The following is a 26659-nucleotide window of genomic DNA, read 5'->3' as shown; positions in this document are numbered from 1 at the left end:
CCATGATCGCCCACGTCATATGACACAGCACATAAATGAATAAACCCTGCTGTATCAGGTCAAAAAGGAAGATCATCACATTCTAGGGCAAACAAGGCTGGCTTTGCTGATGACACCCACATTCCATGAATGGGACGTTCAAAGTCAGTGCAGAACCAACAAACCCATGGTTTATCATGAGAGAGGTTAGTAAAGCAGCAGGGCTGGGTTAATGAAGGACTAGTACCTGTGTGACCTTCTCTGTGACATTCTGTGTCCTCTCTTTCACTTTGCTCGGTGCTATGATCTCAATCTCAGTGGGTGAAGGTGTCAAGATGATGTCAGGGTTAAAATCCACAAAGTTGAGTGTGATTTGTGGGATTTTGCTGATCGCCCGATACTTCATCAGGTCCGAGTCTGACGTGGAGTTCAGCAGGTTTGGTTTAAAGTTCTTTGCTCCTGCTAAAACGAACACAGATATCGTCATGTTTCTGCACTGAACGCCAAGATGGAATACAAGCAGCTAAAACAGCGAGTGCCGCAGTATAATCAAGGGCGTCATCCACAGAGAGGTTCCCCCACTTGTCCCAAAAGGAGCAAAGATAATGGAGAGAACAGTCCCCAGGGAATAAAGCAAGAGGCTGCATGCAGGGTGAGAACAACACAGGGTGGGTGGGGGGGGGGTGGTCAGTGCTGAGAGGGGAGCGAGGGGAGAGTTGAGTAAGCAGCTGGGGCTGGTGGAAATATGGCAGGAAACAGCACGAGGACAGGGTGCTGCTGTCCCAGAGGACCAGGTCTCTCTCTGAACTATCACACTATGGTGAACAGAATCTCTGTAAGATCGGAGAGCGTTATAATAGAGGTAGTGGAAAACTAACATCGTAGTGTAGGGCAACTGGGCTTAAGAGGGAGCCAGATTCTGTGTTTCTCCCTCCCTAGATTGGCCTTTTGGAGGCATCCGTGGGAAGAAATTTTGAGAACTTTGGAAAGGCCAGACAGTTATGGGCTGTCCAGATGGTTACCTCCCCAGCTGACAAACAAGCACCAACGGTCTTCCTCTCCCTTCCACACCTTCCTTAACCCTCCTCTCTGAATATTTTATTGTAACTGTGGCTGGGGAGGCTCTTGGGGCCCATGAGGTCCATCCCGGCCTATCCTTCCTGGTGACAGAGTTGGGTAGCAGATGTGGCCACCCCTGTGATCATTGGGACTGACAACAGGACGGGCCAGGGTCAACTGTACATCCCAACGTGATCATCTTGGAAATGTACAGAAAGGCTCTAAGTGACCAGTCTCTCTGACTACGGGTAAATTCCTCACTGTGTGTGAGAGTTTTACGTCAAAAGGATTTCAGAGGCTATTACACTGCAGGTTGTCTAATGTGTCTCCCTGCACAGCCAAAACACCCTCCTTCCACAATCTGTGGTCAGGGATCAGCCCAATCCCACCCAACCTTTGTAAGAAATGCCAGTGTCATATCTTCTCAGAAGCATGAGAAAACAGGAACAGGCCACCCGGCCCATCAATACTGTCCTATCATTCAAAGTGATCATGGCTGACCTATGCTGGCCTCAACTTGCTCTTGGAAACCATTAATTCCTCAATCTTTCAAATATTTATCTATCTCCATGATCTGGCTCCACTCTCCTTTGGGGCAGTGAATTCCGGCGAGTCATCACATGCAGAAACTGCAGAGAGTTGTGGACACACCTCAGCACATCACAGAAACTACCCTCCTCTCCATGGACTCTGTACCAGTAAAGCAGCCAACATAATCAAAAGTCCCACCAACCTAGGACAATCTCCTTTCTCCCTAATCCCAAAGGGTAGGAGACACTAAAATCCAAAAGCACATACCACCAGGCTCAAGGCTATAGCAGCAACTACCCCACTGACATGAGATTGGATGGCTCCTTGTTGCAATAAGTTGGACTCCTGACCTTACAATCTACCTCATTATGATCTTATGCCTTATTGTTTACCTGCATTGCTTTTTCTCTGTAGCTGTTACACTTTATTTTGTTATTGTTTTACCTTGTTCTTCCTCAATGCACCATGTAATAATTTGATAAAACCATTAAACACAGAAGCAGAATTAGGTCATTTGGCCCATTGATCCTGCTCCACCATTTAATCATGGCTGATTTACTATCCCTCTCAACCTCACTCTCCTGCCTTCTCCCTGTAACCTTTGATACCCTGACTAATCAAGAACCTATTAACCTCTTTAAATATACCCAATAACTTAGCCTCCACAGTCGTCTATGACAATAAATTCCACAGATTCACTATCTTCTGGCTAAAGAAATTCCTCCACATCTCTGTTCTAAAGGGACATCCTTCTATTCTGAGGCTGAGCATTCTAGACCTAGACTCCCCCGCTATAGCAAACATTCTCCCCACATCCACTCTATCGAGGTCTCTAGATATCCTGCCCTCTTCTGGGACAGGAATGACCTGTAGAAAAAGGACGGGTTGCACTTGAATCCCGGGGGACCAATATCCTGGCGGGGTGGTTTGCTCAGGCTATTGGGGAGAGTTTAAACTAGGATTGCTGGGGGGTGGGAACGGAAATGAAGAGACAGAGGAAGAGGAGGTTGGCTCACAAATAGAGAAAGCTTGGAGACAGTGCAAGAGGGAGGGTAGGCAGCTGATAGAGAAGGGATGCGCTCAGACCGATGGTTTGAGATGTGAATATTTTAATGCAAGGAGTATTACGAACAAAGAGGATGAGTTTAGAGCGTGGATCAGTACTTGGAGCTATGATGTTGTGGCCATTACAGAGACTTGGATGGCTCAGGGGCAGGAATGGTTACTTCGAGTGTCAGGCTTTAGATGTTTCAGAGAGGACAGGGAGGGAGGCAAAGGTAATGATAGGGAGCTAGAAGATTCTAAGGCTAGCAGGAAGGAGCTCATGAAAGAAATTAGGAGAGCCAGAAGTGGCCATGAGAAGGCCTTGGCAGACAGGATTAAGGAAACCCCAAGGCATTCTACAAGTATGTGAAGAGAACGAGGATAAGACGTGAGAATAGGATTAATCAAGTGTGGCACTGGGTAAGTGTGTATGGAACTGAAGGAGATAGTAGTGGTACTTAATGAGTATTTTGCTTCAGTATTCACTACGGAAAAGGATCTTGGTGATTGTAGGGATGACTTACAGCGGACTGAAAAGCTTGAGCATGTAGATATTAAGAAAGAGGATGTGCAGGAGTTTTGGAAAGCATCAAGTTGGATAAGTCACCGGGACCGAACAAGATGTACCTCAGGCTACTGTGGAAGGCGAGGGAGGAGATTGCTGAGCCTCTGGCGATGATCTTTGCATCATCAATGGGGACGGGAGAGGTTCCGGAGGATTGGAGGGTTGCAGATGTTGTTCCCTTATTCAAGAAAGGGAGTAGAGATAGCCCAGGAAATTATAGACATGAAGAACATATTAACATAAGAAATAGGAGCAGGAGTAGGCCATCCGGCCCATCGAGTCTGCCCCACCATTCAATAAGATCATGGCTGATCTGTCCGAAAACTCAGCTCCATCTACCTGCTTTTTCCCCATAACCCTTAATTCCCTTACTATGTAAAAATCTATCTAATTGTATCTTAAATATATTTAGCGAAGAAGCCTCAACTGCTTCCCTGGGCAGAGAACTCCACAGATTCACCACTCTCTGGGAAAAACAGTTTCTCCTCATCTCCGTCCTAAATCTTCTCCCCTGAAACTTGAGGCAATGTCCCCTAGTTCTAGTCTCACCTACCAATGGAAACAACTTTCCTACTTCTATCTTATCTATCCCTTTCAAAATTTTGTATGTTTCCATAAGATTCCCTCTCATTCTTCTGAACTCCAGAGAGTATAGTCCCAGGCAACTCAATCTCTCCTCATAGGTTAACCCCTTCATCCCTGGTATCAACCTGGTGAACCTCCTCTGCACTGCCTCCAAAACCAGTATATCCTTCCTCAAGTATGGAGACCAGAACTGCACACTGTACTCCAGGTGCAGCCTCACCAGTACCCTGTATAGTTGCAGCATGACCTCCCTGCTCTTGAATTCAATCCCTCTAGCAATGAAGGCCAACATTCCGTTTGCCTTCTTAATAACCTGTTGTACCTGCAAGCCAACTTTTTGCGATTCATGAACAAGCACTCCCAAGTCCCTCTGCACAACAGCATGTGGCAATCTTTCACCATTTAAATAATAATTTGCTCTTCTATTATTCCTTCCAAAATGGATGATCTCGCATTTACCAACGTTGTATTCCATCTGCCAGACCTTGGCCCACTCATTTAACCTATCTATATCCTTCTGCAGACTCTCCACATCCTCTGTACAATTTGCTTTTCCACTCAGTTTAGTGTCATCAGTAAATTTTGCTACGCTACACTCAGTCCCCTCTTCCAAACCATCAATGTAAATGGTAAACATCTGTGGGCCCAGCACCGACCCCTGCAGCACCCCACTCACCACTGACTGCCAACCGGAGAAACACCCATTTATACCAACTCTCTGCCTTCTATTGGTTAATCAATCCACTATCCATGCCAATACACCTCCTTCAACTCCATGCATCCATATCTTATTTATAAGTCTCTTGTGCGGCACCTTATCGAACACCTTCTGGAAATCCAAGTATACAAATCCACCTGTTCCCCTCTATCCACTGCAATCATTATGTCCTCAAAGAACTCCAGTAAGTTTGTCAAACAGGACCTGCCCTTTCTGAGTCCATGCTGCGTCTGTCTAATGGAACCAGTCCTTTCTAAATGTTTTGCTATTTCTTCCTTAATTACAACTTCAAGCATTTTCCCGACTACAGATGTTAAGCTAACCGGCCTATAGTTGCCCATCTTTTGCCTACATCCTTTTTTAAAAAGTGGCATGACACTTGCTGTCTTCCAATCCGCCGGGACCTGCCCAGAGTCCAGAGAGTTTTGGTAAATGATTACCAACGCGTCTACTATAACTTCCACCAATTCCCTCAGCACCCTGGGATGCATCCCATCAGGACCAGGGGACTTACCTACCTTCAGGCTCTCTAGTTTGCTCATCACTATCTCTTTAGTGACAGTGATCTTATCGAGGTCCTCACCTCCTATTTTGTCCATAACATCATTCTTTGGCATATTAGGCATGTCCAGTGAGTCTTACGTCAGTGGTTGGTAAGTTGGTGGAGAAGATTCTGAGAGGCAGGATTTATGAACATTTGGAGAGGCATAATGTGATTAGGAATAGTCAGCATGGCTTTGTCAAAGGCAAGTCGTGCATTACAAGCCTGATTGAATTTTTTGAGGATGTGACTGAACACATTGATGAAGGTAGAGCAGTAGATGTAGTGTATATGGATTTCAGCAAGGCATTTGATAGGGTACCCCATGCAAGGCTTATTGAGAAAGTAAGGAGGCATGGGACCCAAGGGGAAATTGCTTTGTGGATCCAGAACTGGCTTGCCCACAGAAGGCAAAGAGTGGTTGTAGATGGGTCATATTCTGCATGGAGGTCAGTCACCAGTGGAGTGTCTCAGAGATCTCTTCTGGGACCCCTACTCTTCATGATTTTTATAAATGACCTGGATGAGGAAGTGGAGGGATGGGTTAGTAAATTTGCTGATGACACAAAAGTTGGGGGTGTTGTGGATAGTGTGGAGGGCTGTCAGAGGTTACAGCGGGACATCAATAGGATGCAGAACTGGGCTGAGAAGTGGCATGTGGAGTTCAACCCAGATAAGTGTGAGGTGGTTCATTCTCTTTTGCCTTTATGCTGTCCTTGACATACTTTGTCAGTCACGATTGCCTCATATTCTCTTTAGAATACTCCTTTTTCTTTGGGGTGTGTTGATCCTGCACCTTCCGAATTGCTCCCAGAAACTCTAACCACTGCTGTTCTGCCGTCATTCCTGCTACTGTCCCCTTCCAATCAACTTTGGTCAGCTCCTCTCTCATGCCTCTGTAATTCCCTTGGCTCCACTGTAATATTGATACATCTGATTTTACCTTCTCCTTCTCAAACTGCAGGGTGAATTCTATCCTAAGGGTTCCTTTACCTTACACTCTCTAATCAAATTTGGTTCACTACACAACTTACAGTCCAGAATTGCCTTTCCCCTAGTGGGCTCAACCACAAATTGCCTGAAATGTGACCTCCTAGGCATTCTACAAATTCCCTCTCCTGGATTCCAGCACCAACCAGATTTTCCCAATCCACCTGCATATTGAAATACCCCATAACCATCACATCATTGCCTTTTTTACATGCCTTTTCTATCTCGTGTTGTAATTTTATCCCACATCCTGGCTACTGCTCGGACGCTTATACTTAACCCCCATTAAAGTCTGTATCTTAGTACATGTGACAATAAAAACTCAGTTCCAAGTTCCATTAGTCTCAGGTCCAGAAGACACAGTAGGCAGTCACCTGGAAGAGGATGTGAATTGTCCTTTGTGCCACAGAATGAGATCCCCTTACCTACAAAAAAATATGGGAGACAGTTTGAAGAAGTTTCACAAGGCTAGTCGCTGGTAAGAGAGGGCTGTCCTATCAAGACAGTCTCGACAGCTTAGGTCTGTATCTCTTTGAGTTTAGAAGAATTAGTGTTGACTATATTCAAACACACAAGATAGTAAGAGAGCTTGACAGGTAGATGTTGAGATGTAAAGCCCTATTGATATATCAACACTAACTTGAAGTCTTGTAACATCCTCTCCACAGCTTACTTTCCTCTTTGTTGCAAACCTCCTTCGAGGATGATATGACCCATCAGGTGCCAGTGTCAGGGGCAGGGCTGAGGCTGGATTGGGAAGAATTGCCAGGACCATGCATCATGCAGAAAGAGCAGCTTATGGAGTTAGCTTTTCCTACTTCTGGTGGCCACAGGGCTTCCTGTTCCCAGCTTGTCGCTGAAGTCACCCAGGGTGAACAGCCTGTTTCCAATTGGGACGATGACCTCATTGGAGCAGATGTCCTCCTTGCCCTTGCCCAAAGTTCCTGGGGTTTGGATGCATGCAAAGGTATCCCAAACCTGCAGTGCAATTGAGATCACAGAGGCACAAGCTAGCGCCCTCTTGATGGTGCAGAACACGATACGAAGTTTGGGATGTGGAATGCCAGGACAATCCCAACAGTGACTGCTTCACTATCATACCTTGGGAACTCAGATGCTTTGACATCAGCATCACTGCAGAGTGAGACACAACAGACAGGAGATGGCCAGTCGAAAGGAAAAACAGTGAATCCACTCTCTGGGCAGACAAACAGGAAGAGGAATTCTGCACCATCAAGAGTGGGCTTTTCCATCCCTCAATGATCTCAATGTGACTACAGGCTTGGGATATTTTTGCGTGCATCCAGACCCTGCAACTTTGGGCAAGGCCAAGGAGAACACTGGAGACGAGATGTTCATGTCTCACACTGCACTCCCAAAACAGGTACTAGGCTTGTGATGGGAGATCACCAGGTGACAGAGATGGTGTCAAGGATGTTCTCAATGGCCTGAAATTTGCAACATCAGTCACCTCAGAACCCACAGATGTGGAGAAGAGGTCAATCATCCCGTCCTGGGGATCAGCTTGAAAAGTGAGCTGCAATCTCCACTTCTAAGAAACTGGAGCCCATTCTCTCTACTAACCATGAATACAAGATCTTTGTTCAATGTCCTCCCAACAGGGTACCATGCTCGATCCACCCCGACCAGTGCACCATGATTCTTGTTAATTCAGGACAACATCCACTTGGTCCACGATATGTTTCATCTCAACCACCCCCGCCCCTCTCCCCTCTCCCCTCTCCCCCCCCCACCCCTGAAAAGGTGAACCTTTCCCTTCCTCGACAGAAGTGGCATTGCACAGGGTAGATCACACAATTACCTTCAAGACTCAGCACCTGTTCAGATTTTTGGCCTGGGTCCGACTTCTGCAGCTGCTGCTGAGCATCTAGTTAAATTTAACATGTCCTTGGCACCCCTTGACTTTAGGAGGTGACTGCATCAGGAAAGTTCCTCGAGTGGTCAATTATATTCCGTCTGCGTATTCTCCAGAGCAGGTTGAGGGATTTGACTGTGCATGGATTGAGCATGGATTTTGTCCTTTTGTCTTACCCAGTGATGTTCCCTTCATCGTCATAGATCCCAGTGGCCTGAAGAGCATCCATGAGTGTCAGCGTTTTTCTCTGCCTTCCCTCCGCAAGGATCAACTGGGAGAAATGCTCCAGACTCCTGGTAGGTCAGAGGTGAGTGGAATCTCTGCTAGGGATGAGACCACATGTGTGGAACGCCACACCCATCTTCTATCTGGTAGTCTACCTGAGCCCTGCTGAGGAAGCCACACCAGCAACCAGAGGGGACAATCACTCCCCAGGATGGCTCTGAGCTTCCTACAGGGGCTAAGCAGTGGTCATAAACCAACTGGTGACCTGTCCTAAACAACACAGAACAATATAGTACAGTACTGGCCCTTCGGCCCACAATGTCTCTTCTTAACTTTCTCCAAGATCAATCTAATCCTCCCCTCCCACATAACCCTCCATTTTTCTTTCATCTATGTGTTTATCAAAGAATCTCTTAAATGGCTCTAATGTATCTGCCTCTACCTCCATCCCTGGCAGCATATTCTATGTGCCAACCACCCTCTGTGTAAAAAAAAACTACCTCTCACATCTCTCCTATATGTTCCTCCAATCACCTTAAAATCACGTCCTTCCCTCCCCCCATATTAGCCATTTCCGTCGTGGGAGAAAGGTGTTGGCTGTTCACTTGATCTGTGCTTCTTGTACACTTCACTCAAGTCAGCTCTCACCTTCCTTTGCCTCAAAGAGATCACTCAACCTTTCCTCATAAGACTTGCTCTTAATTTAGACAGCATCCTGGTCCCATTCCCTGCCTTTGCTGCTAAGATCCACAGAAGCTGGTGGACTTCTGGGACATTGGGCTCACTGAGTCTCTGCTATGGTTCTAAGTCTCGCGAATGAGGAGGGTGATCAGTCAATGTGTGGCTAAAGGCCTATCTGTAGAGATACCAGTGCACCGAGCACCCTCCCAGATATGATGAGCTGGTAAAGTATTTTCCTACCAGAGTTCCCCGAGATGATAATGAGCTCCCATGTATCATCTCAGGAAAGAAGTCCATTCAGCTCATGGACTCTCTGTTGTGGAGAACAATCCTATCAACCTTTTTTGCCACGTTCGATTCCCACTGCTATCTGCAAGAGTATGTACAATCTCCCCATGACTACGTGGGTTTCCTCTGAAAGCTCCAGTTTCCTCCCACATTTCAAAGATGTTCAGGTTAAGCTTGGTTAGTTGTGGGCATGCTAATGTTGGCGCTGGAAGCATGGTGACACTTGCCCACTGACTTGATTTGACACGAGCAACATATTTCACTGTTTGTTTCAATATGCAAGTGACAAATAAAGCTAACCTATAAATCTTTACCCTCTGCCCTCACATCGCCAACAAATACTTTACACTTTACACTCTTTATACTCTAAATACCCCTTGTTCTCTACCACTCACATACACATTAATGGCAATTTACAGTGCCCAGTTAACATACTAATGGGGAGACACAGGAGACTGCAGATGCTGGAATCTGGAGCAAAACTCAAAATGCTGGAGGAACTCAGTGGGTCAGGCAGTATTAATGGAGGGAAATCGAAACCAACATCTCTTGGAATGTGGGAGAAATCACATGGTTAGAGAGATTGTGCAAACTGCACAGGTCAGGGGAGAGGCTGGATCACCAGAGTTGTAAGGCAGCATCAGCAGGCTTATCAATCCGAAAGAGGATGGAATCACAAGACATGCCTCTTTGAAGGAGTTGTCCATCTTTCTCCAGGGATCTTTTACAGCCTATGGTACATGGTCACTACCCACCACACAACCACACAGAAACAGACAGGCTGATGTGTAGGCTAATGTCACTGTCAATTCCTCCTGGGGATGAGTGCATGCTGGGAGAATCACATGGAGAGTAGATGGGTGCATGGGGAAAATAAGTGGCACAACATGGTGACGGTGTGGAGGCTGTGTGCTCTGCTTCTGACCCCGTGGGCTGCTCCCGAGTGCTCTGAGGTCAATAGACAATAGGTGCAGGAGTAGGCCATTCGGCCCTTCGAGCCAGCACTGCCATTCACTGTGATCATGGCTGATCATCCACAATCAGTATCCAGTTCCTGCCTTATCCCCATAACCTTTGATTCCGCTGTCTTTAAGAGCTCTATCCATCTCTTTCTTGAAAGCATCCAGAGACTTGACCTCCACAGCCTTCTGGGGCAGAGCATTCCATATATCCACCACTCTCTGGGTGAAAAAGTTTTTCCTCAACTCCGTTCTAAATGGCCTACCCCTAATTCTTAATCTGTGACCTCTGGTTCTGGACTCACCCATCAGCGGGAACATGCTTCCTGCCTCCAGCGTGTCCAATCCCTTAATAATCTTATATGTTTCAATAAGATCCCCTCTCAGCCTTCTAAATTCCAGAGTATACAAGCCCAGTCACTCCAATCTTTCGACAAATGACAGCCCCGCCATCCCGGGAATTAACCTTGTGAACCTACGCTGCACTCCCTCAATAGCAAGAATGTCCTTCCTCAAATTTGGAGACCAAAACTGCACACAGTACTCCAGATGTGGTCTTACCAGGGCCCTGTACAGCTGCAGAAGGACCTCTTTGCTCTTATACTCAATTCCCCTTGTTATGAAGGCCAGCATGCCATTAGCTTTCTTCACTGCCTGCTGTACTTGCATGCTTGCTTTCAGTGACTGATGTACAAGGACACCTAGATCTCATTGTGCTTCCCCTGTTCTTAACTTGACACCATTTAGATAATAATTTGCCTTCCTGTTCTTACCACCAAAGTGGATAACCTCACATTTATCCACATTAAACTGCATCTGCCATGCATCTGCCCACTCACTCAGCCTGTCCAAGTCACCCTGCATTCTCATAACATCCTCCTCACATTTCACACTGCCACCCAGCTTTGTGTCATCGGCAAATTTGCTAATGTTGTAAACAGCTGCAGTCCCAGCACTGAACCCTGCGGTACCCCACTGGTCACCGCCTGCCATTCCGAAAGGGATCCGCTAATAGCTACTCTTTGTTTTCTGTCAGCCAGCCAATTTTCAATCCATGTCAGTACTCTGCCCCCAATACCATGTGCCCTAATTTTGCCCACTAATCTCCTATGTGGGACTTTATCAAAGGCTTTCTGAAAGTCCAGGTACACTACATCCACTGGCTTTCCCTTGTCCATTTTCATAGTTACATCCTCAAAAAATTCCAGAAGTTTAGTCAAGCACCATTTCCCCTTCGTAAATCCATGCTGACTCAGACCAATCCTGTTACTACTATCCAGATGTGTCGTAATTTCATCTTTTATAATTGACTCCAGCATCTTTCCCACCACTGATGTCAGGCTAACCGGTCTATAATTCCCTGTTTTCTCTCTTCCTCCCTTCTTGAAGAGAGGGACAACATTAGCCACCTTCCAATCCACAGGAACTGATCCTGAATCTATAGAACATTGGAAAATTATTACCAATGCATCCACGATTTCTAAAGCCACCTCCTTAAGTACCCTGGGATGCAGACCATCAGGTCCCGGGGTCCTCCTACAATGATGTTGCTCGAGAAGCTGGATAGGCTGGGAGTGTTTCTCCCAGAGTGAAGGAAGTTGAGGGGTGACCTTGAGGGTTGAGGTATACAGATAAGATGCATGGTGAGAGTCTTACCCAGAGTAAGGCAATCTAAAACCAGAGATCACAAGTTTAAGATGAGATGGAAGGGACGTAAAAGGGATTGAAGAGCAGGTTTGTCACACACAGGGTGGCGGGTACGTGGAACAAACTGCCAAAGGAAGTGGTAGAGATGGGTACAATTACAACATTTAAAAGACATTTGGACATGTACATGGATAGGAAAGGTTTAGAAGGAGATGACCAAATTTGGAAGCAAATGGAGCACCTCAAGTAGGCACATTAGTTCCCATGGACGAGTTGGGCTGAAGGACTGTTCCATGTTTTATTTCTCTATAATCATCTTCAGTCAGAGCTCATCCATTGGTTCAGGGCTGAGCTCTGACTCCTGGTCAAGACTGTGGAGGAACAAGCCCATATCACTGAGGCTTGCGGCCTCAACTTTCAGGAGCTGTATCACAGTAAGTGTGGAGAGAGCTCAGGAATGCAGAGCACTTCCAGGTAGAGGCTGCTCAGACCGATCTGCTCCTTGGACCCAGTCCCTGAAACCTCCTTGACAGCCAGTCCCACAAAGCTACAGGTTTGCTCCAGTTCCACTGAAGTTTAGAGTTACATTCAAAGTTGCTTTCAATACACACTCCCGGGGTTAGACACAGAGTGAAGCTCCCTCCACACTGTCCCATCACACACTCCCGGGGTCAGACACAGAGTGAAGCTCCCTCCACACCGTCCAATCACACACTCCCGGGGTCAGACACAGAGTGAATCTCCCTCCACACCGTCCCATCACACACTCACGGGGTCAGACACAGAGTGAAGCTCCCTCCACACCGTCCCATCACACACTCCCGGGGTCAGACACAGAGTGAAGTTCCCTCTACACCGTCCCATCACACACTCCCGGGGTCAGACACAGAGTGAAGCTCCCTCTACACCATCCCATCACACACTCCCAGAGTCAGACACAGAGTAGATACACAGTGTAACAATCACGCAGCACAGGTCCCGAGGAAATGTTGGATTGCCCACCAGGAGAGAGTTCCAACAAAGCGAGCGAGGACTGTTGGGACATTCTGCACACCACAGTTCCATGGAGACATTGGATTGCATAGCAAAAGAGAGCTCAAAGAAGCGAGCAGGGGCAGTCAGGATATTCTGCATGCCGCAGTCCCAAGGAGACGTTGGATTGTGTTGCAGGTCAGTGAGAACTAAAAAGTGACCAGAGTCTGTTGGGACATTCTGCACAGCACAGGTCCCGAGGAGGCATTGGATTGTGCAGCAGGAGAGTAAGTTCAAAAGGACTGCTGGGACATTCTGTGCGCCACAGTTCCATGGAGAGATTGGATTGTATAGAGGGACAGTAAGTTTAAAAGGGGCTAGCAAAGGCAGTTGGGATATTCTGCCCGATGAGACGCTCAATTGCGCAGCGGGGAGAGAATTCAAAAGAAGCGGGAGGGGCAGTCGGGACATACTGCGCACCACAGTTCTCGAGGAGACGTTGGATTGCATAGCAGGAGGGTAAGTTGAAAAGAAGCGAGCAAGGGCAGTCTGAGCATTTTGTGCGCCACATCTCCTACGGAGATATTGGATTATGTAGCGGGAGAGTGAGGTCGAAATAGGCAAGCGGGGGCAGTCAGTACACTCTGTGCACCACAGTTCCCGAAGAGATGTTGGATTACATAGCGGGAGAGTACGTTCAGAAGAAGCAAATGGGGACAACAGGATATTCTGCGCGCCACAGTTCCTAAGGAGTCGTTGGATTGTGCTGCAGGACAGTGTGTTCAAAAGAAACGATGGCAGTAAAACGCGAGGAGGCGTTGGATTGTACAGTGGGAGAGTAAGTTCAAAAGCAATTGGGACATTCTACTTGCCACGGTTCCCAAGAAGACGTTAGATTGCATAGAGAGAGAGATTTCCGGACATTCTGTGCGCCATTGTTCTTGAGGAAAAAAATGGATTGTGTAGTGGGAGAGAGAGCTCAAATCAAGCAAGCGTGGGCAGTCGAGACATTCCACACACCACAGCTCCCAAGAAGATGCTGGATTGTGTTGCAAGGGAGACTGTGTTCAAAAGATGCAAACGAGCGCAGTCGGGACATTATGTGCACCACAGTCCCTGAGGAGATATTAGATTGCACAGCAGGAGAGAGATTTCAAAAGAGGTGAACAGCAGCAGTTAGGACAATCTGCGCGTCACAGTTCCTGAGAAGACGCTGGATTGCATAGCGGGGGAGACATTTCAAAATCGGCGAACGGGGGCAGTTGGGACATTTTGCGCGCCACACTTCCCAAGGAGACAGATTGTGTAGCAGAAGAAAGAGTTCAAAAGAAGCAAGTGAGGGCAGTCTGAACATTTTGTGCGCCACAGATCCTGGGAAGACATTGGATTGCGTAGTGGAAGAGTTAAATCAAATGCAGCGAGCAGGCGCTGTCGGGATATTCTGTGCACCACGGTTTCTGAGGAGACGTTTGATTGCACAGCAGAAGAAAGAGTTCAAAAGAAGCGAGCAAGGTCAGTTGCGACATTCTGCGCGCCACAATTCCTGAGGAGATGCTGGATTGCGCAGCGGAAGAAAGGGCTCAAATGAAGCGAGCAGGGTCAGTTGCGACATTTTGCGCGCCACAGTTTCTAAGGAGACGCTGGATTGTATAGTAGGGAAGAGGGTTTAGAAGAAGCGAGCAGGGCCAGTTGCAACATTCTGCGCGCCTCAATTCCTGAGGAGATGCTGGATTGCATAGCAATAGAGTAGGTTCAAAAGAGGCGAGTGAAGGCAGTCGGAACATGCTGCGTGCCACCGCTCCTGACGAGATGCTGGATTATGTACCGGGAGAGAAAGTTCAACAGAAGTGAGCGGGGTCAGTCGCAACAATTTGCGCACTGCAATTCCTGAGGATACTTTGGACTGCATATCGACAGAGAGATTTCCAAAGAGGCCAGTGGCAGCAGTCGGGACATCCTGTGTGCCAGAGCTCCTGAGGACATGTTGGATTGTGTAGTGGGAGAGTGAATTAAAAAGAAGCGAGCGGGGGCAGTCAGAACAAGCTGCGTGTCACAGTTCCTGAGGAAATGTTGGATTGTGAAGTGGAAGAGTTACATCAAAAGAAGCGAGCGGGGGACATCGGGAGATTGTATGCACCACAGTTCCGGAGGAGATATGGATTGCGTACTGGATGAAACAAGCAGGGGCAGTCACGACAATCTGCGATCCACAGCTCGAGAAGTTAGATTACGCAGCAAGAGAGAGAGAGAGTTTAAAAGAAGCTAGTGAGGGCAGTCGCAATATTCTGCGTGCTACAGTTCCCGAAGAGACATTGGATTGCGCATAATTAGGCACATGGCAAGAGTCAGTAAAAAGTAGTTAGGTTTAAGCAGAGCAGCCAGTGTTAGAGTGGGGACTTCAGGATTTGGCTCACAGAGGCTCTCCTGAGGAGAAGTGAAGGCTGTAGGTAGATTTTTTTTCATTTACTTTCTCTTTCTCCCCTTCTTTTGCATGGTTAGAGCAGTGTAAGATAGTGGAATGCTGCACTTGCGGGATGTGGGAAGGAAGGGAGACCTCTAGTGTCCCCACTGACTACACTTGCAAGTACATCCAACTGCAGTTTATAACTGACCATGTTAAGGAGGTGGAGCTGGAAATGGCTAAACTCAGCATAATTTGAGAGGCTGAGGGCTTGATCAACAGGACACACAATGAGGTAGTAACACCCAAGGCGCACAACACAGGTAAGTGGGTGACCATTGGGAGGAGGAAAGGGGATAGGCAGCCAGCGCAGAGTAACCTTGTAGCCATTCCCCTCAACAACTCTTTGGATATTGCTGGAGGGAGGGGGCATGGGGTGTGGGATGACCTAACAGAGGACTGCCATGGCAGTCAGGTCTCTTGACATCTCAGACTGAGTCCTCAGAATTCTTAAGTGGGAGGGTGAACAGCCAGAGGTTATGTTTCACATAGGTACCAATGACAGAGGTAGGAAGAGTGACAAGGTTCTGCATAGGGAATTCAGGGAGTTAGGTACTAAGTTAAAGGACAGGACCTCTAGAGTTGTGGTCTCAGGATTGCTACCAGCATCACATGCTAGTGAGGGCAAAACTAGGAAGATCATGCAGTTTAACATGGCTAAGGAGATGGTGCAGGAGGGCTTCAGGCTTTTGGATCATTGGGCTCTCTTCCAGGGAAGGTGGGACCTGTAGAGAAGGGACAGCTTGCACCTGAACTGGAGGGGGACTAATATCCTAGCGGGAAGATTTGCTATTGCTGCACAGTGGGGTTGGAAACCAGAGTGCCACAACAGATGGTGGAGTGGTTCTGGGGACAGACGTTGTTAAGCCTATATACAAAGTCAGGAATCAAAAGTTTGAGCATGGTGGGACAAATGTTCTGATTAGCGTATATTTCAATGCAAGGAGTATTGCAGGAAATGCAGATCAGCTCAGGGCATGAATCAGCACGTGGAATTATGATATTGTAGCCATTAGTGAGACTTGGTTGCAGGAGGGGCAGGACTGGCAGCTCAATATTCCAGAGTTCTGTTACTTTAGAATGTGACAGAGGGTGAGGGGTGGCATTACTAGTCAGGAAAGACTAGGGGGCTCATCTACTGAAGCTATATGGGTAGAACTAAGGAATAAGAAAGGGATGACCACATTAATGGTATTAAGTTATAGACCTCCCAATAGTCAGCAGGATTTAGAGAAGCAAATCTGTAGAGAGATAGCAGACAGTTACAAGAAAAATGGGGTTGTGATAGTGGGTGATTTTAACTTTCTATAGATTGACTGGGAATTCCATACTGTAAAAGGACTGGATGGGATAAGAGTTTGTTAAATGTGTACGGGAAAGTTTCCTTAATCAATACATAGAGTCCCAATTAGAGAGAACGTGATACTGGATCTGCTATTAAGGAATGAAACAGGAAAAGTGTCAGAAGTTTGTGTAGGGGAACACTTTGCATCTAGTGATCATAATGACATTAGTTTCAAGATAACTATGGAAAATTAAAGTTATTTCCCATGGTCCAGGATAAGAGGACACGGCTTCAGGATTGAAGGGCGTCCTTTTAGAACTGAGATGCAGAGAAATTACTTTAGTCAGAGGGTGGTAAATCTGTGGAATTTGTGGCCACGAGTGGCTGTGGAGGCCAAGTCACTGGGTGCATTTAAGGCAAAGATAGATAGGTTCTTGATTAGCCAGGGCATCAAAGGGTATGGGGAGATGCAGGAGAGTGGAGATGACTGGAAGAATTGAATCAGCCCATGATTGAATGGCCTACTTCTGTTCCTATATCTCATGGTCTTATGGAAAAGGATAGGTCTGGTTCTCAGGTTGAGACTCTAAATTGGAGAAAGGCCAACTTTGATGGTATCAGAAAGGATCTGGCAAGTGTGGATTGGGACAGGTTGTTTTCTAGCAAAGGTGTGCTTGGTAAGTGGGAGGCCTTCAAAAGTGAAAATTTGAAAGAACAGAGTTTGTATGTTCCTGTTAGAATAAAAGGCAAGGATAGCAGGTTTAGGTAACCTTGGTTTTCGAGAGATATAGAGGCTCTGGTCAAGAAAAAGGAGGTACAAAGCAGGTAGGAACAGATGAGGTGCTTATGGAGTATAAGAAATGTAAGAGAACACTTGAGAAATAAATCAGGAATGCTAAAAGAAGGCATGAAGTTGCCCTAGCAGTCAAGGTGAAGGAGAATCTCAAAGGCTTCTACAGATATATTAAGAGCAAAAGGATTGCAAGGGACAAAATTAGTCCTCTGGAAGATCTGAATGGTAATCTATGTGAGGAGCCAAAAGAGATGGGGGAGAACTTAAATGGATTTTTTTGCATCTATATTTACTTGGGAGACAGACCCAGAGTTTATAGAAGTGACACAAAGCTGCATCAATTTCATGGACTCTATACAGTTTACAAAAGAGGATGCATTTACTGTCTTGAGGCAAATTAGGGTGGATAAGTCTCCAGGGCAGAGAATACGTTCCCTCGGACTCAGTGCAGAGCAAGTGTAGAAATTGCAGGGGCCCTAATAGAGATATTTAAAATAGCCTTAGTCACGGGTGAGGTTTGGAGGACAGCTAACGCTGTTCTGCTGTCTAAGAATAAACCAGGAAATGATAGGCCAGTGAGCCCAACATCAGTAGTGGGCAAGTTATTGGAAGGTATCAGATATATCCTTGGATAGACAAGGACTGATCAGGGATAGTCAACATGGCTTTGTGTGTGGTAGGTCATGTCTAACTGATCCTATAGAGTTTTTTGATGAAGGCAAAGCAGTGGATATTGTCTACATGGACTTTAGTAAGGCCTTTGATAAAGTACTGCATGGGGGGGGGTGTTGGTCACGAAGTTTCAGTTACTTGGTATTCAAGATGAGGTGGTAAATTGGATTCGACATTGGCTTTGTGGGAGAAGCCAGAGAGTGGTAGTAGATGGTTGCCTCTCTGACTGAAGGCCTGTGACTAGTGGTGTGATCCAGGGATCAGTGGTGAGTCTGCTATTGTTTGTCATCTATATCAATGATCTGGATGGTAATGTGGTAAACTGGATCAGCAAATTTGTGGATGACACCAAGATTGGGGGTGTAGTGGACAGTGAGGAAGCCTATCATGGCTTGCAGAGGGATCTAGACCAGCTGGAAAAATGGGCTGAAAAATGGCAGGTGGAATTTAATGCAGACAAGTGCGACTTTGTCTTACACAGTGAGTGTTCGGGCACTGAGGAGTGTGGTAGAACAAAGGGATCTGCGAATACAGGTCCATAATTCTTTGAAAGTGGCATCACAGGTAGATAGGGTCATAAAGAAAGCTTTTGGCACATTGTCTTTCAGAAAACAATGTATTGAGTACAGGAATTGGAATGTTATGTTGAAGTTCTATGGGACATTGGTGAGGTCATCTACCTAAAGGAATGATATAAACACGGTTGAAAAAACTTACAAGGATGTTGCCATGTCTGGCAGAGCCCAGTTAGATTGAATAGGTTAGAACTTTATTCCCTGGAACATAAAAAGTTGAGGAGAGACTTGAGAGAGGTATACAAAATTATGAGCGGTATAGATCAGGGAAACGCAAGCAGGGTTTTTCCACTGAGGTTGAGGCGAGACGAGAACTGGAGGTCATGTGTTAAGGGTGAAAGGTAAAATGTTTAAGGGGAACATGAAAGGGAACTTCCTCACCCTGAGCTGATGGATTCAGGCTTGATTTCAACATTTAAGAGAAATTTGGATAGGTACATGGTTGGGAGAGGTTGGGAGGACTATGGTCCGGGTCCAGGTTGATGGGACTAAGCAGATTAATCGTTTGGCACAGACTAGACAGCCTGAAAGGCCTGTTCCATAACTCCTGCATTTTATCTTGGCCCCAGTAGCTGGAGAGATTTTGCAGCTTCACCAGCATGAAAGTGACTGGGTAAAAGCCAGGAGTTAATGTTCACAGAGACCACAAGCAGCAAATGCCTGATCTCATTTCAGGTATGACCCATGTGGCCAGAGTGCAGCACCTTTGGATGCTGGTCTACACCTGAACCAAGTTAGTATCAGGGCACTGTCTGGGGCTCACATTTCCAAGGGCCCAGTAGCTGGAAGATCCAAGAATGATTTTGGCTCTTTCTCACCTGAAGGTGGTTTCTTCTCCTTGAATTTCTTCTCGAACTTGTTCCTCATCATCTCGATGTTGTCGACGGAGGAGGCCCTCCTGATGCTGGGGCAGCTCTCCCCGGACTGGATCTGTATCAGATTAGAGTTGGTACATCGGAGGTCTGGATCCTGGCCCCGTCCCGGCGAGGGATCACACACAGCCGAATGGTCGAGGAGATCCGTCAGAGATTCCCACTCAGCGGTCTTGGGCTGCGCACAGTTGTCGCCACGGGGACCCCGCAGGTCCTGCATGGCCAGTGAGTCTCGGTCCGACTGCGGCTGGTCATCTGCCACTGCATCAAAGCCCTCTTTGGCCAGGGACTGCTGGCTTAGGGTCATGGTCCGCAGAGAGGGCAGCTTCAGCTTAAAGACCTTCCCTCGGCCTGGAGAGAGGGAGGAAACGGGTTCAGATACTGGCACAGCCACACGGAGAAAGGGGCAGAGAGGGAGGAGGGGAAAGAGATGGGTCAGGAGGGGCAACATCATCTGGGGGGGGTTAGAGAAGAGGGTGGGCAGAGGACAGCACAGGGTGAGGGTTTGGGGGTACAAGACTAGAGGGGCAGAGCAGACACAGCTGGGTTGAGAGGGAGGGCAAGGGGACATGAGAGGAGGACAGGGTAGCAGGCGAGGGAGGAGGAAGCAGAGAGGACAGGTGTGGGGAGAGAGAGGGTGGAGTCCGGTGTCTCATAGGACAGAGAGTGGATTGAGCGTTTTGGAATGGGGGGGGGATTGACGCCCAGGGTCAGTGGGGATAAAGGCTGACATTTCAGTCTGAAGCAGCACCTGGTGTTTCCTGTCCTGCCTCTCAAACTCCACGAGCCTGAGCCGTGTGACCCTCTGCAGACCCGGGAGCTTGCCTTGCTCTGTTGGTTGGGTATCTGAGTTCGAGTCCAGGGAACAGAGTTCATCGAGGCCAAAGCTCCAGGGACAGCATAGGGGCAAAGCAACATGGGGGGTGAGGGGGCGGAAAGAGAGAGGGGTATGGGTGTGAGGTGTAGAGGGAGAATGGTGCAGGGTGTGGGTGCTGATATTGGCCCAGAATGTAATTTCTACCCAAGATTGTGATTACATTCTTTTCACATCACTGTCCCTCGACAGTTCCAAAAAGCCAATGGATCCAGCATGTTCTTTCTCCAGGAATATCCAGGCATGGACATATCCTCGGAAGAGGGACAGGCTGGTGACTCCACAGTTCATGGCCCAGGGCTCGGACCTGTGAGTGACCGCTTTGGCCATGTCAGGGAACAAACCAACGCGGAGACCCTTCTCTTCACAAACTACTCACCCCACCGCAGATCAGGAGCATAGGGTTGAAGTGCAAGCAAAACATAAGGAGCAGCCCCTTTAGAAACTCAAGCAAGGGTTGTGGCATCTCACACTCAGGATGAATATGGAAAACAGGATTGGTAGAGGGGCTGGGAGCATGAGAACCAACTTACAACTTATACTTCTCTGTAGCACAGTCTCCACCTCAGGTCCCAGTGTAAAGGGGGATGTCTCCTGCATTGAAAGATCTCTGCCACAGTATGGACCACCATGGTGTGTCCAAGCTCATTTGGGAAACCTCTCCATGCACCTTGCACCAGCACAGAGGGCATTTCCAAGACTGTGGCTGGGTCAGGGTCAACTTGGTCAAGTTCTCCACATCCTGGGGTTTGTTGATGAGAATGTGGGGTTAATATTAACCCGGATGTTGTCCTTCACTTCCATCTCCCAGACAGAGGTGGTGTGTGGTGCCTCAGACAAACAGTCTCAACTCCTCCAGCAAGGAGTGCACCCACCACTGACCTAACGAGGAGTGCGGAATGTTTCTCACAATTGATTTGAGCAAAGAACATGTCAGAGACCACTCCTGCATCCTCACCAGGATCTGTGACCACGAGTATGTCCTTAGTTTAAGCTGAGAGGACAACCTCCACATCCAGCCCTTGCAAGGATGGTGTGAACGAAGCTTTACTCTGCATTGAGCTGTACTCTCCCAGCTGGGGTGGGGAGGGGGTGTGGTAAACGGGGGTTAGGGTGTTGACAGTACACTAGCTGTGCTCTGGTCATTACTGGGTGCATCGTCAGTCCAGACATCACTGAATAACGGACGGCTGAGATCTCGACCCCTGACCAAACCCATATGAAAGATGCATTTGGTTCTTCCCACAACTCCTGTAGATCACATCCGCTGAGAACTCCATGGATTTTGAGACAGGGTTTCCTATGAGCACTTGGAACCTGCTGAGAGTGCGGTGTGTGTGTACGTGGTGCTGTTACTGTGGCTGAGAACTGGGACCAACCCAGGAAACTGACTACCCAGTCTGTAGATGTGCTGACTCTGCCACCGTGTGGTACCTACTGGAAGTGCAGCAGTCCGGGGCCAGCTTGTGATTCCGCCCTCTGCCTGGCTTGTGCGTGGCGCCCCTCAGCTCCTCGAAGTTCATGATGAACATAGCAACCGCCCCCTCCTCATTCTTGACCGGGACCACGTCCACTAGACAGGGCAAGCACGAGCCTGGAAAACAGAAACATGGCGAAGCGCGGTTGGTGTTGAGGAATGTTATGTTTTATAACTTCAAACATTAAACTAATTCAAAGGAAGCCACAGGAGTCCAAAATGAGAGTCTAACTTCATGTTTACTTTAAGCGTGGTGGTGTCATGATGTATACAATTCATGTATTTTTACAGAGAACCATAATGAATTATTTAAACGAACAGGAATGCTTATCAAACAATATATTACAATATTACTCAAACATGACTGAAATATTAAATACACAACAAGGGACATCACCCCCACCATTCAACCCAGGTATGGACGTCATGTGCATCTCCTCTCTTAAGAGCCTTACTGCCTCCACTAGCTGTGTGGCAGTAGCTGAGCTGGACAGGGCTGAGCTCGTCTGACCCTCTCCTGGTCGAGATGTCCATCAGCCCCCATGCCCTCAGACAAGGTCCAGAGATGTCATCTGTCTATGCACCAACCATAACAGACGTTGGGTTCTTCCCAATCCCAGGCCCACAGTTCTTCAACACAGCAGGCAAACACAAAGGAGCTGGTGTGGACTACAGGAGGAATGGAGACGGGCTAACCCCTATTGACATCAATGGATCTGGGGTTGAGAGGGTAAACAGCTTTAAGTTCCTCGGCATACTCATCACCGAGGACCTCACGTGGACTGTACACACCAGCTGTGTGGCACACTGTGTGGAGTACTTGGACAATGAGCATAGTGAATGCTGGGCTAAACATTTACTGCCAGGCCCCAGAATCAAGCCAATGGACTGGAGACATGAATATAATTTAAATGGTTTTAAAGCTCCTGGACAACTGATCAGAGAGCAGAGATCATAGATTTAGACAACCAGAAAACAGGAACTTCAGCGTCCTAAGCCTTTGCTGAGCATCAAGACCCCAACTAAACCAATCCCATTTCCCATATTCAAGTTTGCTGATGACACCACTGTCATTGGCGAAATCAGCATATAGGCGGGAGATTGAAAATCTGCCTGAGTGAAGTCACAACAACCTCTTACTCAATGTCAGCAAGACCAAGGAACTGATTATTGACTTCAGGAGTTGGAAACTGGAGGTCCATGAGCCAGTTCTCATCGGAGGATCAGAGGTAGAGGTGGTCAGCAACGTTAAATTCTTCAGTGTTATCATTTCACAGGACTTGTCCGGGGTCCAGTGTGCAAGCATGATTACAAAGGAAGTTCAGCAGCACCTCTACTTCCTTAGGAGTTTGCAAAGATTCTGCATGACATCTAAAACTTTGACAAACTTTTACGGATGTGTGGTGGAGAGTATATTGACTGGCTGCATTGCAGCCTGGTGTGGAAACACCAATGCTATTGAACAGAAAATCCTACAAAAAGTAGTGGTTATGACTCAGTCCATCACAGGTGAAGTCTCCCCACCACTGAGCACATCTACATGGAGCGTTGTTGCAGGAAAGCAGCATCCATCATCAGGGATCCCCACCACCCAGGTCATGCTCTCTTTTACCATCAGGAAGGAGGTACAAGAGCCTCAGGACTCACACCACCAGGCCCAGGAACAGTCATTACCCCTCAACCATCAGGCTCTTGAACCAGATTTGATAACTTCACTCGCCTTATCACTGAACTGTTTCCACAACCTATGGACTCACTTTCAAGGACTCTTCATCTCAAGTTCTCAATATTTCTTACTTAATTATTTATTATTAGGTTTTTACGTTTGTATTTGCACTGTTTGTTGTCTTGTGCACACACTGGTTGTCCGCCCTGTTGGGTGTGGTCCTTCATTGATTCTATTATGGTTGTTGAGTTTATGGAGTATGCCTGCAAGAAAATGAATCTCAGGGCTGTATATGGGTGACATATATGTACTTTGATAACAAATTTACTTTGAACTTTGGTCCGCAGTAGTCTCTTCCTGGTGGTACCGGAGCTCATTCAAATTCTGCTTCAACTCTGAGAGTCCCCATCTCTGCCACCCCTGCAGGCAGTGCGTTTCTGATTCTAAAACTCCTCTAGTTCTTCCTGATACACTCTCCCCAAATCTCCATGCTCTTAACATTAAACTTACAGTTCTGATTTCATACACCTCTGCCAGTGAGAAATGTCTCTCACTCTCCCCCACCTCTACTCCTCAGGATTTTGAACGCCTTTAAACTCCAGACACTTCCCCACCATGAAGCCAGGGAAAACAAACCCAGTTTACACAGTCTCTCCTTAATGCTTCAACATTCATTCCCAGCCACCCGAGGCTTGTTCTGATTGCAGGCATTCAGAGGCTCCACGGAACCTCACAGAGAGCTTCCCTGACAACCTCCACCGTCACCCCTCCCCACCACCAGACCTTCCTTACCTACCCACCCCTTCACTCAGGAGCTGTCCCCACCCCTGGAACTGGAAACTTGGACTGAGCTTTGTCCCTTTAAGAATAGCTCCAGCGATCAGGCACATTGGCTGCATTCCATAAACTGCGCGAACTGCAACACATCAGCGCAGGGCAGGGGGCTGAGCCCAACCGCATCCCTTTCAGGGCAATGCCTGGAACTGGTCCTGTACGAGGAACGTCAGAGAGGTCAAAGGCCACTCTGTAACGACAGTCTGCGGCCTTCACTCACAAAAACTGAATATGATATATCCTGGCAGTGTTGAGGATGAAGCTGGGGGAGGTTTCATGCAAACATCAGTAGTTTGGGGTTAGAACGTCACTAATGGTACTAGTTAAAGCCCTTGTGTTGTGGGACCAAGTTTCGAGATTAAAACAGGAAACCCCACGGAGTGACCACGCTTCCAAGGCTGGGTTGGTAAACTGCAGGCCCCATCACCATGCCCCTTCTCCCACCCCTACCACCAAAGCATTTCCTCATCAACCAATGGCTCACTAAACCGATCCATTTGTGGACAAGTTAAGTCAGGGCAGGAAGAGATGGCCGTCTACAGAAACACGGGAGGTTACCCGCTGCATCGTGTAACATGAAGTGCAGCTTAATTGTTGCTCTGTGATCTACTGCATGTGATGCTAACGCACTAACAAGATAAAACAGTTCCAGCTACATTCCTGGGAACAAGGCCAGGGGTCTGCACCACTGACAAGCAGGATTTGCAGCCTCTGGCTAAAGTGGAGACGGACACTATGAACTTCAGTGGGAAAACAGAGAGGAAGTTAATACACAGAGTGCGGTCTTAAAGCTACAGCCTCCCCCGGTGACGAGGCCCTGCAGGCTGGAAGGGGTGTTCTGGTCAGTCAGCAACACAGACACATCACCATGTGGTGCACAGCTCCTCACCTAAGGAACAGAGGTGCTGCAGAACATGGTATTACCCACTGTTTCTTTTGTTCCTCTCCACGCCTTGAGGCGTATCAGTGGCAACCTTGCTGTTTCTGTTGCATTTGTCTGTTTTTTACAAGGCCGAGTTGCTAGCTCAATGCTCAACTGAGCATGGATGGAAAGCGTGCAAGGAGCCGGCCAGATTCCAACCCGGGGCCATTTGCCTCAAAATCCAGTACAGGTGCCACGACCCCACCAGCCATCACCCATTGTACTGACACCATAACATAAAGGGAGAAGGCGGGAACCTCAGCACAACAATTCAACTGCTTATTTTCCTCCATAGGCACTTGGCACGTTGGGTGGACACAGCCATGAGTGCCTCGTCCTAACACTCACCTGCTGGGTCCCACCATTGCTGAGGTTTGGGATGCTCTTGCAGACTCCTCCTGCTGTGACCTGTTTAACTGCCCCATACCATTGATAAGAAGATGTGGTAAGGCTGTTCCTCTAGCCCCACATTGTAGCTTAGATGCACCTGCTGCTACTCCTGACATGCCATTCTGTACCTCTCATTGACACAGGAGTATACTGGGCTACCTGTTTGAAGATTGTGGGGGGGGGGTGCACATTTATGACCTAAAATGTGATCAGATCTTCACACTAAAGAGAACCCAATTAATTAAATAATACAAAAACATTATACTTGTTCATTTATTAAGAAAAATGATTCCAATATTACATGTATTTGTTGGAAAAAGTATGTGATCCTCTGGGGTAATGCCTTCTACAAAAGGTATTTGGAGTCAGGTGTTCCGATCAATGAGATGTGTTTGGAAGTGTGGGTTGGAGAGGTGCCCTGCCCTATAAAAAAAGACACACAAAGTCAGGTCACTGACAGAGCCTGGTCTTCTCAAGAATGATTTGTTTATGTTCGCCATGCCTCAATCAAAACAACTTTCAGAGGACCTTAGAAGAAGAATTGTAGAGATGCATGAAGCTGGAAAAGGCTACAAAAGCGTTTCTAAAGACCTGAGTGTTCATCAGTCCACAGTAAGAGAAATTGTCTGCAAATGGAGGAAACTCAGTACTGTTGCTACTCTCCCTAGGAGTGGGCATCCTGCGAAGATCACACCAAGACCACAACATGCCATGCTAAAGGAGGTGAAAAAGAACCCAAGGGCAACAGCAGAAGACCTTCAGAAATCTCTAGAACTTGCTAAAGTCTCTGTTCATGTGTCCACTATAAGAAAAACACTGAGAAAGATGGTTTTCATGGAAGGACACCATGGGGGGAAACCATTGCTCTCCAAAACACAACATTGCTACACATCCCAAGTTTGCAAAAGACCACCTGGATGTTCTACAATGCTTCTGGGACAATGCTCTGAGGACAGATGAGACAAAAGTTTTTTTAGCAGAAATGCACCATTGCTATGTTTGGAGGAAGAAGGGCACTGCAAACCAACACCTCATCCCAAATGTGAAGCATGATGGAAGGAGCATCATGGTTTGGGGCTGCTTTGCTGCATCAGGGCCTGGGCAACTTGCAATTGTCAAGGGAACAATGAATTCAAAATTGTATCATACATTTTACAGGAGAATGTCAGGGTAGCAGT

At 47.4% G+C, this 26659-nt stretch overlaps 1 protein-coding gene across 4 annotated transcripts in view; it reads right to left on the bottom strand.

Moving 5' to 3' along the window:
- Positions 1–26659, bottom strand: part of kcnh6a (potassium voltage-gated channel, subfamily H (eag-related), member 6a) — a 164773-nt gene that overhangs the window by 75435 nt on the left and 62679 nt on the right. The window contains exons 3-6 of one of the 4 annotated variants that reach the window (XM_063037996.1): positions 21631–21786; positions 19265–19669; positions 6387–6437; positions 227–441 (exon numbers count right to left, since the gene is read on the bottom strand). In XM_063037996.1, coding sequence (XP_062894066.1) covers positions 227–441; positions 6387–6437; positions 19265–19669; positions 21631–21786 — 827 coding nt within the window. The remainder of the gene's footprint in view (positions 1–226; positions 442–6386; positions 6438–19264; positions 19670–21630; positions 21787–26659) is intronic. The other 3 variants (XM_063037997.1, XM_063037998.1, XM_063037999.1) reach the window with 3 other exon arrangements.

The sequence above is a fragment of the Mobula hypostoma genome, chromosome X1 (genome assembly GCF_963921235.1).
Source record: "Mobula hypostoma chromosome X1, sMobHyp1.1, whole genome shotgun sequence".
NCBI lineage: Eukaryota > Metazoa > Chordata > Chondrichthyes > Myliobatiformes > Myliobatidae > Mobula > Mobula hypostoma.
The sequence above is the reverse complement of the archived record's forward strand: the minus strand, read 5'-3'. Positions and strand labels throughout refer to the sequence as shown.